This window comes from Balaenoptera musculus, chromosome 5 (genome assembly GCF_009873245.2).
Source record: "Balaenoptera musculus isolate JJ_BM4_2016_0621 chromosome 5, mBalMus1.pri.v3, whole genome shotgun sequence".
Classification (NCBI taxonomy): domain Eukaryota; kingdom Metazoa; phylum Chordata; class Mammalia; order Artiodactyla; family Balaenopteridae; genus Balaenoptera; species Balaenoptera musculus.
The window spans coordinates 97,364,341-97,380,477 of NC_045789.1; the positions used below are offsets into that span (position 1 = coordinate 97,364,341).

The window sequence follows — 16,137 nt, forward strand, 5'->3', positions numbered from 1 at the left end:
GTTGACGTCAGACCTGTTAAATATTAAGTCCTGGCAAATGAGAACTTGTCCATTTAATTTGCTTTGCATATATAGGGGAGTTTAAAAGGAGAGCAAAAAGTATTTCATATTTAATGATTTGGTGATTCCTTGAGTAGCCTAATCATAATTAGTGTATCAAGTTCTTAGACTTTTGAATTCATTTTACAGAAGAGTCTGCAGAGGAATCGATTGCCATCAGCATTGCACAAATGGAAAAACGTTTACTCCATGGCTTAATTCATAATGTTCTACCGTATGTTGGTACTTCTGTAAAAACTTTAGTATTAGCGTACAGCTGTGCAGTTTCCAGCAAAATGGTATGTATAAATTAGCACTAGTTTGGGTATTAAGAAAAAGTAGCAATGATCTACATTTTGTTTGCTTATTCCTGAGTTTAATTAAAAAAAATTAACAGTTTACCCATGAGTGTACCTTCCCATGGGTAGGCATACACTGCTAATTTTCATCTTTTTTCATTTCAGTTCTCATAGTAATCTTTGTACATAGATATCATTGTCTATACATTATAGAAAAGGAAACATAGACTGAGAGGTTAAACAGTTTATTTAGTTTCACAGATGTTAAGTGATCAAGCCCAGTTTTACGTGATTCTTTATAATGTGTAAGGCATGGTAAGATGGGCAGGTGAAATTAAATCACGGTTTTATAAAAGACTATCTTGTGATATCCTACATTAGAATCTCCTTGGGTATTCCTTAAGAATGTAAATTTCCAGGGTCTAATCTTAGAATTACTAAAATAGATTTTCTGGGGTTTCATCACAATATATATTTGTAAGGCAGAATTGAAGTGATTTTTACATGCAGAAAAGTGTGAGAACCACTGGAAATATTACACTAAAAGTTATGTCTCTAACCTAACTAAATTCTGCAGATCTTCACGGTGACTTTTTTTTCCCTCTTAGGTTAGGCAGATTTTAGAGCTTTGTCCTAACTTGGAGCATTTGGATCTTACCCAAACTGACATTTCAGATTGTGCATTTGACAGGTTAGTTATTTTTGAATATATAAATTTAATGATTTCTTAACTGTGAATCAGTAGAATTGTTCTGTAGTTTTTCATTTACATAATTGCAGTTTAATCATACTCTTACTTTCTACTATCAGATTTTGGTCATGTTGTGGTAATAGCACCCTCCAATTCTTTGCTCTTGTCCTTAGGTCCCAGCTGATTCAAAACTTATATATGTGTCATCTTTATAATCTTGTACTGTGTCTAGGCTTTTGAGCCTTGCTGTGTAACCATGTAGCTTGGTACTGTGTTTTAAAGAAGTTTTCATTTTCAGTTGGGCTCCCAGTACCATTTGGCAAAGCTCCCTCTTCATAGTTATTCTAAAATTCTAACACTTTCTTCACGCTACCCTCAGGTTTTATTTCCTTGGATGCTGCTACTTTCCTTCTTATTCTACCTCGCCCTGCTGTTTCCCACCCTAGCATTTATATCAGCACCTCTTTTCCTATTTCAGAGGGAGAAATGTATTCTTCTCTGGCTAAGGCTAATTCTCTACCAATTCCTAGAGCTTGTTCTTCTGGATCTTTCTCCTCTAATTATTATTTTCTTTCTTTCATGTGTGTACAGCCTTTCCTCTATTGGTTATTTTCAGGATGAAAAACAGTCTCTCCCTTCCATACCCTTCTCCTTTCCTACTCTTCTTTTGGGTTAGCAATACTCTTGGTTCCTAATTACTCTTACTGTCTTTTCATATTCCTAGCATTTAAAGTAGTGGCTAACAACAGATACTCAGTAAATGATTGATTATATTAGATTTAAAATCTTTCTTGTAGTTTCCATTTACTTACGTATAATCAAATGCTTTTGAAGAATTTAACAATATCCACTAATAGTCTTGTTACCTCTTAATTATAGTTGGTCTTGGCTTGGTTGCTGCCAGAGTCTTCGGCATCTTGATCTATCTGGATGTGAAAAAATCACAGACGTGGCTCTAGAGAAGATTTCTAGAGCTCTTGGAATTTTGACGTCTCATCAGAGTGGCCTTTTGAAAACTTCAGCAAGCAAAATTACTTCGACTACCTGGAAAAATAAAGACATTACCATGCAGTCCACCAAGCAGTATGCTTGTTTGCACGATATAACTAACAAGGGCATCAGAGAAGAAATAGATAATGAACACCCCTGGACTAAACCTGTTTCTTCTGAAAATTTCACTTCTCCTTATGTGTGGATGTTAGATGCTGAAGATTTGGCTGATATTGAAGATGCTGTAGAATGGAGACACAGAAGTGTTGAAAGTCTGTGTGTAATGGAAACAGCATCCAACTTTAGTTGTTCCTCCTCCGGTTGTTACAGTAAGGATATTGTTGGACTAAGGACTAGTGTCTGTTGGCAGCAGCATTGTGCTTCTCCAGCCTTCACGTATTGTGGTCATTCATTTTGTTGTACAGGAACGGCTTTAAGAACTATGTCAGCACTCCCAGAGTCTTCTGCATTGTGTAGAAAAGCATCAAGGACTAGATTGCTTAGGGGAACAGACTTAATTTACTCTGGGAGTGAAAAAACTGATCAAGAGACTGGGCGTGTACTTCTGTTTCTCAGTCTGTCCGGATGTTATCAGATCACAGACCATGGTCTCAGGTAAGTAATCTGTTGCAGAGTATTAGGAAATGGACATGTTCTCATTCTCAAATGGAGTGGAAAATTTTGAATCTAAGTCATTCCTTTCAGCTGACTTATTTAACCGAAAGAGTTAACCACTTCAAAGAGTTGTCCTACTTCAAAATTTTGGAACGATACAACTTCAGCATGAAGTTTCAGTCAGTTCAATTCCTTTGTAATGTGGAAGACCATAAATTTAAAAGTTTAATAAATACTTACAACACAATAAATACATGCAACACATTTTCTAAGGTGCTTTAGTGGATGTAAAGATGAATAAGATACAGTTTTTACCCTCTAGGACTTGTAACAGAGAAGAAAATATGTATACTATATTCTGTGTATTAGTTGTGTACATCCTTTAAGGGATGTTGAATAATTAAAGATTCTATGGGGATCAAAGGAGAGAGAGAGAGACTTCTCATCCAGTTGCAGCAAATGATCAGAAAATGTTATGAAGAGGGACTTTCCTGGTGGTCCAGTGGTTAAGACTTCGCCTTCTGATGCAGGGGGTGTGGGTTCGATCTCTGGTCGGGGAGCTAAGATCCCACGTGCCTCGTGGCCAAAAAAACCTAAATGTAAAACAGTAGCAATATTGTAACAAATTCAATAAAGACTTTAAAAATGGTCCACATCAAAAAAATTTTTTTAAATCTTTAAAAAAAAAAGATAAAATAAAATGTAATGAAGAGGTGGCCCTTAATTGAACCTTGAAGATAGACGAAGGATTTTGATAGGTGGCAGAGGGAGAAGAGACCATTCCAAGCAGTAGGGATCATTTGAGCCCACAGTAAAGCACTGTTTAACTGTTGTTAGGGTATTTTGTTGTTACGGTTGTTCTCAGCGTTAATAATTGTTTGATTATCTGTGACATGAGCCTTCAGAAATTGATTTTGTTTTCTCTTTTACCCAGTAATAGACTTGAATTTTACTAGGGCTCCTTAATAATGGAGTGTCAGGCATGTTAAACAATGAAAATTCATCCAGCATAAAGCCTATTACCCCTCTTGTCTTTTAAGTGTGATCTTTAGCAGATTTAATTGAATTCAGTGGGGATGTTCAGAGGAGTATTCCCATTTGGTTGTAGAGAAGGATGTGTATTGGGGAATAGTGGGAAATAAGGCTATGACAGAGTTTGAATTCAGGGAAGAATTCATTTGGGGAATGGGGAACACAGGAACTATCTTACTTGATATTATTTGGACTGGTAGCTTATCAAAAAAGCTCAATCTGAGTGCAGCTCAGATTTTTAAAAGTGTAACTCCTTTTAATCAGATTATCTTGAAGGAGTCTTTCTTAATCATTTAAATATTTATTGAGCATCTATTGTGTGGCTTGCCCTCTTCTAACTGCTAGGGATTCAGAATAAATGAGACAAATTTCCTGCTTTCATAGAGTTTATAATCTAATGGTAGAAATAAGACAACAAAGATGTAATATCAGACTGAATGTTCTGAAGGAAAGTGAAATCTGTTTATGGGATAGAGAATACAGAGAATGCTCCTTCACATTTGATGGACAGGAAAGGCCTTGAAAAGAAGCGGTTTTTTGAGTAGAGATTGGGATGAAGTTAGAGAGTGAATTTTGTGTGCATTTCCTGGGAGAGAAGCTAAGGAAATAGAAACTACAAATTTGATTTTTAGAAACAGCTTTCTTTTTTGCATTTATTCTGCTGGTTTAAAAAGTATTTCAGTTAACTTAATAAGTTCAGCTGGTGTTCAGGTTTGAGAACAAATACAACTTGTGCAAGCATTCACCTCAACTTGGGGGAACAGAGTTGCTAGTTGGGAGTATTCTGTGTGTCCTTCTGTAATAGTCATTATGTTTTATTCAGGGATGGGTAGCATGAATTTTGGCAAGTTGGTTATGGGGCTTGTTAAAAGAGCATTCACTGTAAAAATGTAGGTTGAAAATCAAAGTTTTAAACTAGATTGAAGCCATAGGGAACATATAGTGTAGTGTGTAGTCTTCGTGCAGCATTATCTGGTTTTCATAGGAATGAAATAAAATAAATTTTGGCTGTCATTGAGTAGAAGTAGCCTGTTTAAATTTTCAGCCTTCTTTGGCCCCCTCACATTGCCATTATTGTTTCGGTACAAACTATTCCTTTTCTCCTTGAATCCAAGGCAACTGCTCTTGAGTCTTTTGCAGATAGCATGTATAGTTGGGTCTTGCAGTCAAACATTCTGTCATTTAATCTTTCGGTTTCACAATATGCATTTAATGTAATTACTGATATGCTTAAATTTATGCCTACCATCTTACTGTTTGTTTTCCCCCTGTTTCTCTTTTCTTTATTCTTGTTTTGTCTTTTCCTGACTTGTTTTGGATTTATTAAGTATGGGTTGGCCAAAAATTTCCTTTGGTTTTTAAATAAAAATAAAATACATTTTTCATTTTCACCAAGAACGTTACGGAACAACATATTCACTGTTTTGTTCCACTACCTGACATTTTTGAGGCAACTTCATAATTACATCTTCCCAAAACTTTTTATCTTTTTGAGCAAAGAACTGTTCCAGGTGCCTTTTACAGTCTTCCAGGGAATTGAAATTTTTTCCACTGAGAGAATTTTGTAAAGACCGAACGAAATAAATGGAAATCCGAAGGTGCAATGTCTGGTGAATACAGCAGATGAATCAGAACTTCCCAGCCAAGCTGTAACAGTTTTTGCTTGGTCATCAAAGAAACATGCGGTCTTGCGTTACCCTGATGGAAGATTATGCGTTTTCTGTTGACTAATTCCGGACGCTTTTTGTCGAGTGCTGCTTTCAGTTGGTTTAATTGGGAGCAGTACTTGTTAGAATTAATCTTTTGGTTTCTGGAAGGAGCTCATGGTAGAGGACTCTGTTCCAGTCCCACCATATACACATCACCTTCTTTGGGTGAAGACCGGCCTTTGTTGTGGTTGGTGGCAGTTCATTTTGCTTGCCCCACGATCTCTTCCGTTCCACATTATTGTACAGTATCCACTTTTCATCGCCTCTCACAATTTGTTTCAAAAATGCAACGTTTTTGTTACGTTTCAGTAGAGAATTGCATGCGGAAATACAGTCAAGAAGGTTTTTTTCACTTATGTGGAACCCAAACATCAAAGAGATTAACATAACCAAGCTGGTGCAAATGATTTTCAGTACTTGATTTGGATATTTTGAGTATGTCGGCTATCTCCTGCATGGTATAACGTTGATTGTTCTCAGTGAACGTCTTCATTTGATAGCTATCAACCTCAACTGGTCTACCTGACTGTGGAGCATCATCCAGCAAGAAATTGCAGCACGAAACTTCGCAAACCACTTACACTTTCGATCAGTCACAGCACCATCTCCATACACTGCACAATCTTTTTTTCGTGTTTCAGTTGCGTTTTCACTTTCTTGAAATAAGAAAGCATAATATGTTGAAAATGTTGCTTTTTCTTCCATCTTCAATTTTAAAGTGGCTACACAAAAATTCACTAATTTTGATAAGTTTTTTTTAAATGCATGCTGATATGACAGCTGTCACAAGACAATTTAACAAAATTGTTTCAAATGAACTTAAATACAACTAAGCCCTACTAAAGCCATCTTATGGAAAAAACGAACAAACTTTTTGGCCAACCCAGTACTTTTTAGTATCTGTTTTATCTCTACTCTTGGTTGGTATATCATTTATTTAGTGTTTGCTTTAGGGTTTGTATGTACCTTGTAAATAAATTTGTGGTAAAATATACAAACCATAAAGGTTACCATATTAACGATTTTTTAAAAAATTTAATTTTTCTAAACAGCAGGTTCTTATTAGTTATCCATTTTATACATATTAGTATATATGTGTCAATCCTAATCTCCCAGTTCATCCCACCAGCACCCCACCCCCGCCACTTTCCCCCCTTGGTGTCCATGTTTGTTCTCTACATGTGTGTCTCTACTTCTGCCCTGCAAACTGGTTCATCTGTACCATTTTTCTAGGTTCCACATATATGCGATAATATACGATATTTGTTTTTCTCTTTCTGACCTACTTCACTCTGTATGACAGTCTCTAGATCCATCCACGTCTTTACAAATGACCCAGTTTCGTTCCTTTTTATGGCTGAGTAATATTCCATTGTATCTGTGTACCACATCTTCTTTATCCATTCATCTGTCGATGGGCATTTAGGTTGCTTCCATGTCCTGGCTATTGTAAATAGTACTGCAATGAACACTGTGGTACATGACTCTTTCTGAATTATGGTTTTCTCTGGGTATATACCCAGTAGTGGGATTGCTGGGTCGTATGGCAATTCTATTTTTAGTTTTTTAAGGAACCTCCATACTGTTCTCCATAGTGGCTGTATCAATTTACATTCCCACCAACAGTGCAAGAGGGTTCCCTTTTCTCCACATCCTCTCCAGCATTTGTTGTTTGTAGATTTTCTGATGATGCCCATTCTAACTGGTGTGAGGTGATACCTCATTGTAGTTTAGGTTTGCGTTTCTCTAATAATTAGTGATGTTGAGCAGCTTTTCATGTGCTTCTTAGCCATCTGTATGTCTTCTTTGGAGAAATGTCTGTTTAGGTCTTCTGCCCATTTTCTGATTGGGTTGTTAGTTTTTTTAATATTGAGCTGCATGAGCTGTTTATATATTTTGGAGATTAATCCTTTGTCCGTTGATTCATTTGCCAATATTTTCTCCCATTCTGAGGGTTGCCTTTTCGTCTTGTTTGTAGTTTGCTTTGCAAAAGCTTTTAAGTTTCATTAGATCCCATTTGTTTATTTTTGTTTTTATTTCCATTACTCTAGGAGGTGGATCAAAAAAGATCTTGCTGTGATTTATGTCAAAGTGTGTTCTTCCTATGTTTTCCGCTAAGAGTTTTATAGTGTCCGGTCTTAGATTTTGGTCTTTAATCCATTTTGAGTTTATTTTTGTGCATGTTTTTAGGGAGTGTTCTAATTTCATACTTTTACATGTAGCTGTCCAGTTTTCCCAGCACCACTTATTGAAGAGACTGTCTTTTCTCCATTGTATATTCTTGCCACCTTTGTCATAGATTAGTTGACCATAGGTGTGTGGGTTTATCTCTGGGCTTTCTGTCCTGTTCCATTGATCTGTATTTCTGTTTTTGTGCCAGTACCATATTGTCTTGATTACTGTAGCTTTGTAGTATAGTCTGAAGTCAGGGAGTCTGATTCCTCTAGCTCCGTTTTTTTCCCTCAAGACTGCTTTGGCTATTCAGGGTCTTTTGTGTCTCCATACAGATTTAGAAATTTTTTGTTGTAGTTCCATAAAAAATGCCATTGGTAATTTGATAGGGATTGCATTGAATCTGTAGATTGCTTTGGGTAGTATAGTCATTTTCACAATATTGATTCTTCCAATCCAAGAACATGGTATATCTCTCCATTTGTTGGTGTCATCTTTAATTTCTTTCATCAGTGTCTTATAGTTTTCTGCATACAGGTCTTTTGTCTCCCTAGGTAGGTTTATTCCTAGGTATTTTATTCTTTTTGTTGCAATGGTAAATGGGAGTGTTTCCTTAATTTCCCTTCCAGATCTTTCATCATTAGTGTATAGGAATGCAAGAGATTCCTGTGCATTAATTTTGTATCCTGCAACTTTACCAGATTCCTTGATTAGCTCTAGTAGTTTTCTGGTGGTGTCTTTAGGATTCTCTATGTATAGTATCATGTCATCTGCAAAGAGTGACAGTTTTACTTCTTGTTTTCCAATTTGTATTCCTTTTATTTATTTTTTCTTCTCTGATTGCCGTGGCTAGGACTTCCAAAGTTATGTTGACTAATACTGGTGAGAGTGGACATCCTTGTCTTGTTCCTGATCTTAGAGGAAGTGCTTTCAGTTTTTCACCATTGAGAACAATGTTTGCTATGGGTTTGTCGTATATGGCCTTTATTATGTTGAGGTAAGTTCCCTCTATGCCAACTTTCTGGAGAGTTTTTATCATAAATGAGTGTTGAATTTTGTCAAAAGCTTTTTCCTCATCTGTTGAGATGATCATATGCTTTTTCTTCTTCAATTTGTTAATATGGTGTATCACATAGACTGATTTGCGTATATTGAAGAATCCTTGCATCCCTGGGATAAATCCCACTTGATCATGGTGTATGATCTTTTTAATGTGTTGTTGGATTCTGTTCACTAGTATTTTTTGAGGATTTTTGCATTTATATTCATCAGTGATATTTTTCTGTAATTTTCTTTTTTTGTTGTATCTTTGTCTGGTTTTGATATCAGGGTGAAGATGGCCTCGTAGAATGAGTTTGGGAGTGTTCCTTCCTTTGCAATTTTTTGGAAGAGTTTGAGAAGGATGGGTGTTAGCTCTTCTCTACATGTTTGATAGAATTCACTTGTGAAGCCATCTGGTCCTGGACTTTTGTTTGTTGGAAGATTTTAAATCACAGTTTCAATTTCATTACTTGTGATTGGTCTGTTCATATTTTCTATTTCTTCCTGGTTCAGTCTTGGAATTCCTAAGAATTTGTCCATTTCTTCCAGGTTGTCCATTTTATTGGCATAGAGTTGCTTGTAGTAGTCTCTTAGGATGCTTTGTATTTCTGCGGTGTCTATTGTAACTTTTCCTTTTTCATTTCTAATTTTATTGATTTGTGTCCTCTCCCTCTTTTTCTTGATGAGTCTGGCTAATGGTTTATCAATTTTGTTTATCTTCTCAAAGAACCAGCTTTTAGTTTTATTGATCTTTGCTATTGTTTTCTTTGTTTCTATTTCATTTATTTCTGCTCTGATGTCTGTGATTTCTTTCCTTCTACTAACTTTGGGTTTTGTTTGTTCTTCTTTCTCTAGTTCCTTTAGGTGTAAGGTTAGATTGTTTATTTGAGATTTTCCTTGTTTCTTGAGGTAGGCTTGTATTGCTATAAACTTCCCTCTTAGAACTGCTTTTGCTGCATTCCATAGGTTTTGGATCATCATGTTTTCATTGTAATTTGTCTCTAGGCATTTTTTGATTTCCTCTTTCATTTCTTCAGTGATTTCTTGGTTATTTAAATAATGTATTGTTTAGCCTCCATGTGTTTGTGTTTTTTACGTTTTTTTCCCTGTAATGATTTCTAATCTCATAGTGTTGTGGTCAGAAAAGATGCTTGATATGATTTCAGTTTTCTTAACTTTACTGAGGCTTGATTTGTGACCCATGATGTGATCTATCCTGTAGAATGTTCCATGTGCACTTGAGAAGAAAGTGTAATCTGCTCTTTTCAGATGGAATGTCATACAAATATCAATTAAATCTATCTGGTCTATTGTGTCATTTAAAGGTTGTGTTTCCTTATTAATTTTCTGTCTGGGTGATCTGTCCATTGGTGTAAGTGAGGTGTTAAAGTCCCTCACTATTATTGTGTTACTGTTGATTTCTTCTTTTATAACTGTTAACTTTGCCTTATGTATTTTGGTGCTCCTATGTTGGGTGCATATATATTTATAATTGGTATATCTTCTTCTTGGATTGATCCCTTGATCATTATGTAGTGTCCTTCCTTGTTTCTTGTAACATTCTTTATTTTAAAGTCTATTTTATCTGATACGAGTATTGCTACTCCGGCTTTCTTTTGATTTCCATTTTCATGGAATATCTTTTTCCAACCCCTCACTTTCAGTCTGTATGTGTCCCTAGGTCTAAAGTGGGTCTCTTGTAGACAGCATATATATGGGTCTTGTTTTTGTATCCATTCAGCAAGCCTGTGGCTTTTGGTTGCAGCATTTAATCCATTCACGTTTAAGGTAATTATATGTATGTTTGATATGTATGTTCCTACTACCACTTTCTTAATTGTTTTGGGTTTGTTTTTGTAGGTCCTTTTCTTCTCTTGTGTTTCCCACTTACAGAAGTTCCTTTAGCATTTGTTGTAGAGCTGGTTTGGTGGTGCTGAATTCTCTTAGCTTTTGCTTGTCTGTGAAAGTTCTGATTTCTCCATCGAATCTGAATGAGATCCTTGCCCGGTAGAGTAATCTTGGTTGTAGGTTCTTCCCTTTCATCACTTTAAATATGTCATGCCACTTCCTTCTGGAATGTAGAGTTTCTGCTGAGAAATCAGCTGTTAACCTTATGGGAGTTCCATTGTATGTTATTTTTAGTTTTTCCCTTGCTGCTTTCAGTAATGTTTCTTTGTCTTTAATTTTTGCCAATTTGTTTACTATGTGTCTTGTTGTGTTTCTCCTTGGGTTTATCCTGCCTGGGAGTCTCTGTGCTTCCTGGACTTGGGTGGCTAGTTCCTTCCCCATGTTAGGGAAGTTTTCTACTGTAATCTCTTCAAATATTTTTTCGGGTCCTTTCTCTCACTCTTCTCCTTCTGGGACCCCTATAATGTGAATGTTGTTGCGTTTAATGTTGTCCCAGTGGTCTCTTAGGCTGTCTTCATTTCTTTTCATTCTTTTTTCTTTATTCTGCTCTGCAGTAGTTATTTCCACTATTTTATCTTCCAGGTCACTTATCAGTTCTTCTGCCTCAGTTATTCTGGTATTGCTTCCTTCTAGTTTATTTTTCTTTTCAGTTATTGTATTGTTCATCTCTGTTTGTTTGTTTTTTAGTTCTTCTAGGTCTTTGTTAAACATTTCTTGTATCCTCTCGATCTTTGCCTCCATTCTTTTTCTGAGGTCCTGGATCATCTTGACTATCGTTATTCTGAATTCTTTTTCAGAAAGGTTACCTTTGTACACTTCATTTAGTTGTTTTTCTGGAGTTTTATCTTGTTCCTTCGTCTGTTACATAGCCCTCTGCCCTTTCATCTTGTCTGTCTTTCTGTGAATGTGGTTTTTGTTCCACACGCTGCAGGATTGTAGTTCTTCTTGCTTCTGCTGTCTGCCCTCTGGTGGATGAGGGTATCTAAGAGGGTTTTGCAAGTTCTCTGATGGGAGGGACTGGTGGTGGGTAGAGCTGGCTGTTGATGTGGTGGGCAGAGCTCAGTAAAACTTTAATCCGGTTGTCTCCTGATGGGTGGGGCTGGGTTCCTTCCCTGTTGGTTGTTTGGCCTGAGGCGACCCAACAGTGGAGCCTACCAGGGCTCTTTGGTGGGTCTGAAGGCGGACTCTGGGAGGGCTCATGCCAAGGAGTACTTCCCAGAACTTCTGCTGCCAGTGTCCTTGTCCTCACGATGAGACACAGCCACCCGCCGCCTCTGCAGGAGACCCTCCAACACTAGCAGGTAGGTCTAGTTCAGTCTCCTATGGGGTCACTGCTCCTTCCCCTGGGTCCCGATACGCACACTATTTTGTGTGTGCCCTCCAAGAGTGGAGTCTCTTTCCCCCCGTGCTGTTGAAGTCCTGCAATCAAATCCCGCTAGCCTTCAAAGTCTGGTTCTCTGGGAATTCCTCCTCCTCTTGCTGGACCCCGAGGTTGGGAAGCCTGACGTGGGGCTCAGAACCTTCACTCCAGTGGGTGGACTTCTGTGGTATAAGTGTTCTCCAGTTTGTCAGTCACCCACCCAGCAGTTATGGGATTTGATTTTATTGTGATTGCACCCCTCCTACCGTCTCATTGTGGCTTCCCCTTTGTCTTTGGATGTGGGGTATCTTTTTTGGTGAGTTCCAGTGTCTTCCTGTCGATGATTTTCAGCAGTTAGTTGTGATTCTGGTGCTCTCGCGAGGGAGAGGGAGAGCACGTCCTTCTACTCCACCATCTTGAACCAGTCCTCCCATTTTAATGATTTTTAAGTGTACAACAAAGTGGCACTCTGAGTTCACAATGTTGTGTAACATTCAAACATTTCCAAAACTTTTTCAGCACTCACAACAGAAAGTGTAACTATCAAGCAATAACTCCTTCCTTTCCAACTGTCCCAGGCTCCCTACTGTTTTACTTTCTGTCTCTATGTATTTGCATCATTTATACAACATAGATACATCATGTAATTGGAAACATACAATACTTGTTCTCTGTGTCTGGCTTATTTCACTTAGCATAATGTATTCAAGGTTCATTCATGTTGTAGAATATATCAGAACTTTATTCCTTATAATAGCTGAATAATATTCTGTATTTATATACCACATTTTGTTTATCCATTTGTCATTGATGTCATCATCGATGGGCACTTGGATTGTTCTCCCTTTTAGCTGTTGTGAATAATGCTGCTGTGAATATTGGTATACAAGTATTTGAGTCCTTGTTGTCATTTTCTTTAATTTCTATAGCAGTGTTTTGCAGTTTTCAGTGTACAAGTCTTTTGCCTTGTTAATACTTAAGTATTTCAATCTTTTTGATGCTATTTTAAATGGAATTTTCTTAATTTCTTTTTCAGATTGTTCATTGCTAGCATATAGAAATATAACTGATTTTTAAAAAATTAATTTATGTATTTTTGGCTGTGTTGGGTCTTCATTGCTGCACGTGGGCTTTGTCTAGTTGTGGAGAGCAGAGGCTACTCTTTGTTGCATTGCGTGGGCTTCTCATAGTAGTGGCATTTCTTGTTGCAGAGCATGGGCTTCAGTAGTTGCGGCGCACAGGCTTAGTTGCTCTGCAGCATGTGGGATCTTCCCAGACCAGGGCTTGAACCCGTGTCCCCTGCTTTGGCAGGCAGATTCTTAACCACTGCGCCACCAGGGAAGCCCCTAACTGATTTTTGAATGTGGATTTTGTATCCTGCTACTCTTCCACATTTGTTTTTTAGCTCTTAAGACAGTTTTTTATGGTGTGAATTCTTTAGAGTTTTCTACGTATAAGATCATGTCATCTATAAACAGAGATTATTTTACTTCTCCCTTTCCAACTTAGATGCCTTAAAATAATTTTTTTTTCTGGTGTGATTGCTCTGGCTAGAATTTCCAGTACTGTATTAAATGGAAGCATCCATAGTGGGCATCCTTATCTTGTTTCTAACCTTAGGGGAAGAGCTTTCAGTCTATCATTGACTGTGTTAGCTGTGTGTTTTCCATATATGGCTTTTTTTTTTAGGAATTCCTTTATTTTTATTATTTATTTATTTATTTATGGCTGTGTTGGATCTTAGTTTCTGTGCGAGGGCTTTCTCTAGTTGCGGCAAGTGGGGGCCACTCTTCATCGCGGTGCGCGGGCCTCTCACTATCGCGGCCTCTCTTGTTGCGGAGCACAGGCTCCAGACGCGCAAGCTCAGTAGTTGTGGCTCATGGGCCTAGTTGCTCTGCGGCATGTGGGATCTTCCCAGACCAGGGCTCGAACCCGTGTCCCCTGCATCGGCAGGCAGATTCTCAACCACTGCGCCACCAGGGAAGCCCCGTATTTTCTTTTAAATCCTTGAGCATATTTAAAATATAAAATCTGTTTTAAAGTCATTATCTACTAATTTCATCATCTTTATCATTTATTGGTCTGTTTCTAGTGATTTTTTTTTTCTGATTCTTTGAGTGTTTAGTAGTTTTTGATTGGATACCAGGTAATGTGAATTATACATTGTTGAATTCTGGATTTTGTTCTATTCTTTTAAAGATTACTACTTTGAATCACTCCCTGGTCTGTATTATTTTATATAACTTGTATATATTTCTAAAACTTTTTTTCTTATTGCATGCATTATTAATACTTTGTTTAAATGTTTCTTTCTTTGTTTGAGGGCAGAGAATGTATTTTGCATTTTACTCTGTAGGCCTGTGCCTGACATACTTGGGTATTGGTGATAAAAAGTAGACTAGAGTGATCTTTCTAGAATGCATTTCTTATTACTTGTTATTACTCCTTTAAGCGTTTCAGTGAGTCTTATTGCCCTTTGGTTAGAGTTCAGATTCTTGGCCCTTGCTTGCCTCTGTAGTTTATATCTTGTTACCTTCTTTAAATCTCTTCCTTTTACTTCCTCACATCTTCACCTCTGCCAAAAAAAAGACAGCAAGTAGGTAAACATAACACACAAAACCATCCTTTCTCTAACCATACTCAGTTATTTTCGTTTCCTCCAACATACAGGCATACCTTGTTTCATTGTACTTTGCTTTATTGTGCTTTGCAGATAATTGCATTTTATACAAATTGAAGGTTTGTGGCAACCTTGTATTGAGCAGGTCTATCAGTGCCATTTTTCTAACGGTATTTGTTCGCTTCATGTCTTTGTGTCACACTTTAATTCTTCAGTATTTCAAACTTCCATTATTATTATATTTGTTATGGTGATCTGTGATCAGTGATCTCTGATGATACTACTGTAATTGTTTTGGAGTGCCACAAACCATATAAGATGGCTAACTTAATCGATAATACTGTCCGTGTTCTGACTGCTTCAACTGGCTATTCCCCCATCTCTCTCCATCTTCTCCTGCCACCCTATTTCCTGAGACACAACAGTATTGAAATTAGGCCGATTAATAACCCTACAGTGGCCTCTAAGTATTCAAGTAAAATGAGTCACACATCTCTCACTTTAAATCAAAATCTAGAAATGATTAAGCTTAGTGAGGAAGGCACGTCAAAAGTCAAGCAAGATAGGCTGAAAGCTAGGTCTTTTGCACCAAACAGCCAGGTTGTAAAAGCAAAGGAGAAGTTCTTGAAGGAAATTAAAAGTGCTACTCCATTGAACACATGAATGATAAGAAAGCGAAACAGCTTTTTTGCTGATAAGGAGAAAGTTTTAGTGGTCTGGATAGAAGATCAAACTAGCCACAGTATTCTTTTAAGCCAAAGCCTAATTCACAGCAAGACCCTAACTCTCTTCAGTTCTGTGAAGGCTGAGGTGAGGAAGCTGCAGAAGAAAAGTTGGAAGCGAGCAGAGGTTGGTTCATGAGATTTAAGGAAAGCAGCCATAACATAAAAGTGCAAGGTGAGTACAGAGGGGAAGTCAGTGCCTGGCTTCAAAGGACAGGCTGACTCTTTTGTTAGGGGTTAATGCAGCTGGTGACTTTGTTGAAGCCAGTGCTTATTTACCATTCTGAAAATCCTAGGGCCCTTAAGAATGATGCTAAATCTACTCTGCTTGTGCTCTGTAAATGAAACCACAAAGCCTGGATGACAGCACATCTGTTTACAACATGATTTACTGAATTTTTAAGCCCACTGTTGAGACCTACTGCTTAGGAAAAAAAAGGTTCCTTTCAAAATACTGCTCAGAGGTAATGTACCTGGTCACCCAAGAGCTCTGATGGAGATGTACCATGAGATTAATGTTTTTTGTTGTTGTTTGTTTTATAAATTTATTTATTTATTTATTTTTCGCCGCGTTGGGTCTTCGCTGCTGTGCATGGGCTTTCTGTAGTTGTGGCGAGCGGGGGCTACTCTTTGTTTCAGTGCGTGGGCTTCTCGTTGCAGTGGCTTCCCTTGTCACAGAGCACAGACTCTAGGCATGTGGGCTTCAGTAGTTGGGGCACATGGGCTCAGTAGTTGTGGCTTGTGGGCTCTAGAGTGCAGGCTCAGTAGTTGTGGTGCACGGGCTTACTTGCTCCATGACATGTGGGATCTTCCCGGACCAGGGATCGAACCCGTGTCCCCTGCATTGGCAGGTGATTTTTAACCACTGCGCCACCAGGGAAGTCCCTGAGATTAATGTTGTTTTCATGCCTGCTAATGCAACATCCATTCTGCAGCCCA

At 37.8% G+C, this 16,137-nt stretch overlaps 1 protein-coding gene across 1 annotated transcript in view; it reads left to right on the forward strand.

The window, feature by feature from the left end:
- The window catches only part of FBXL5 (F-box and leucine rich repeat protein 5), a 48,507-nt gene that overhangs the window by 21,334 nt on the left and 11,036 nt on the right, over window positions 1-16,137 (forward strand). Inside the window, exons 7-9 of the mRNA XM_036852662.1 lie at window positions 190-338; window positions 947-1,029; window positions 1,909-2,634. Of these exons, the coding sequence (XP_036708557.1) occupies window positions 190-338; window positions 947-1,029; window positions 1,909-2,634 (958 nt within the window). The remainder of the gene's footprint in view (window positions 1-189; window positions 339-946; window positions 1,030-1,908; window positions 2,635-16,137) is intronic.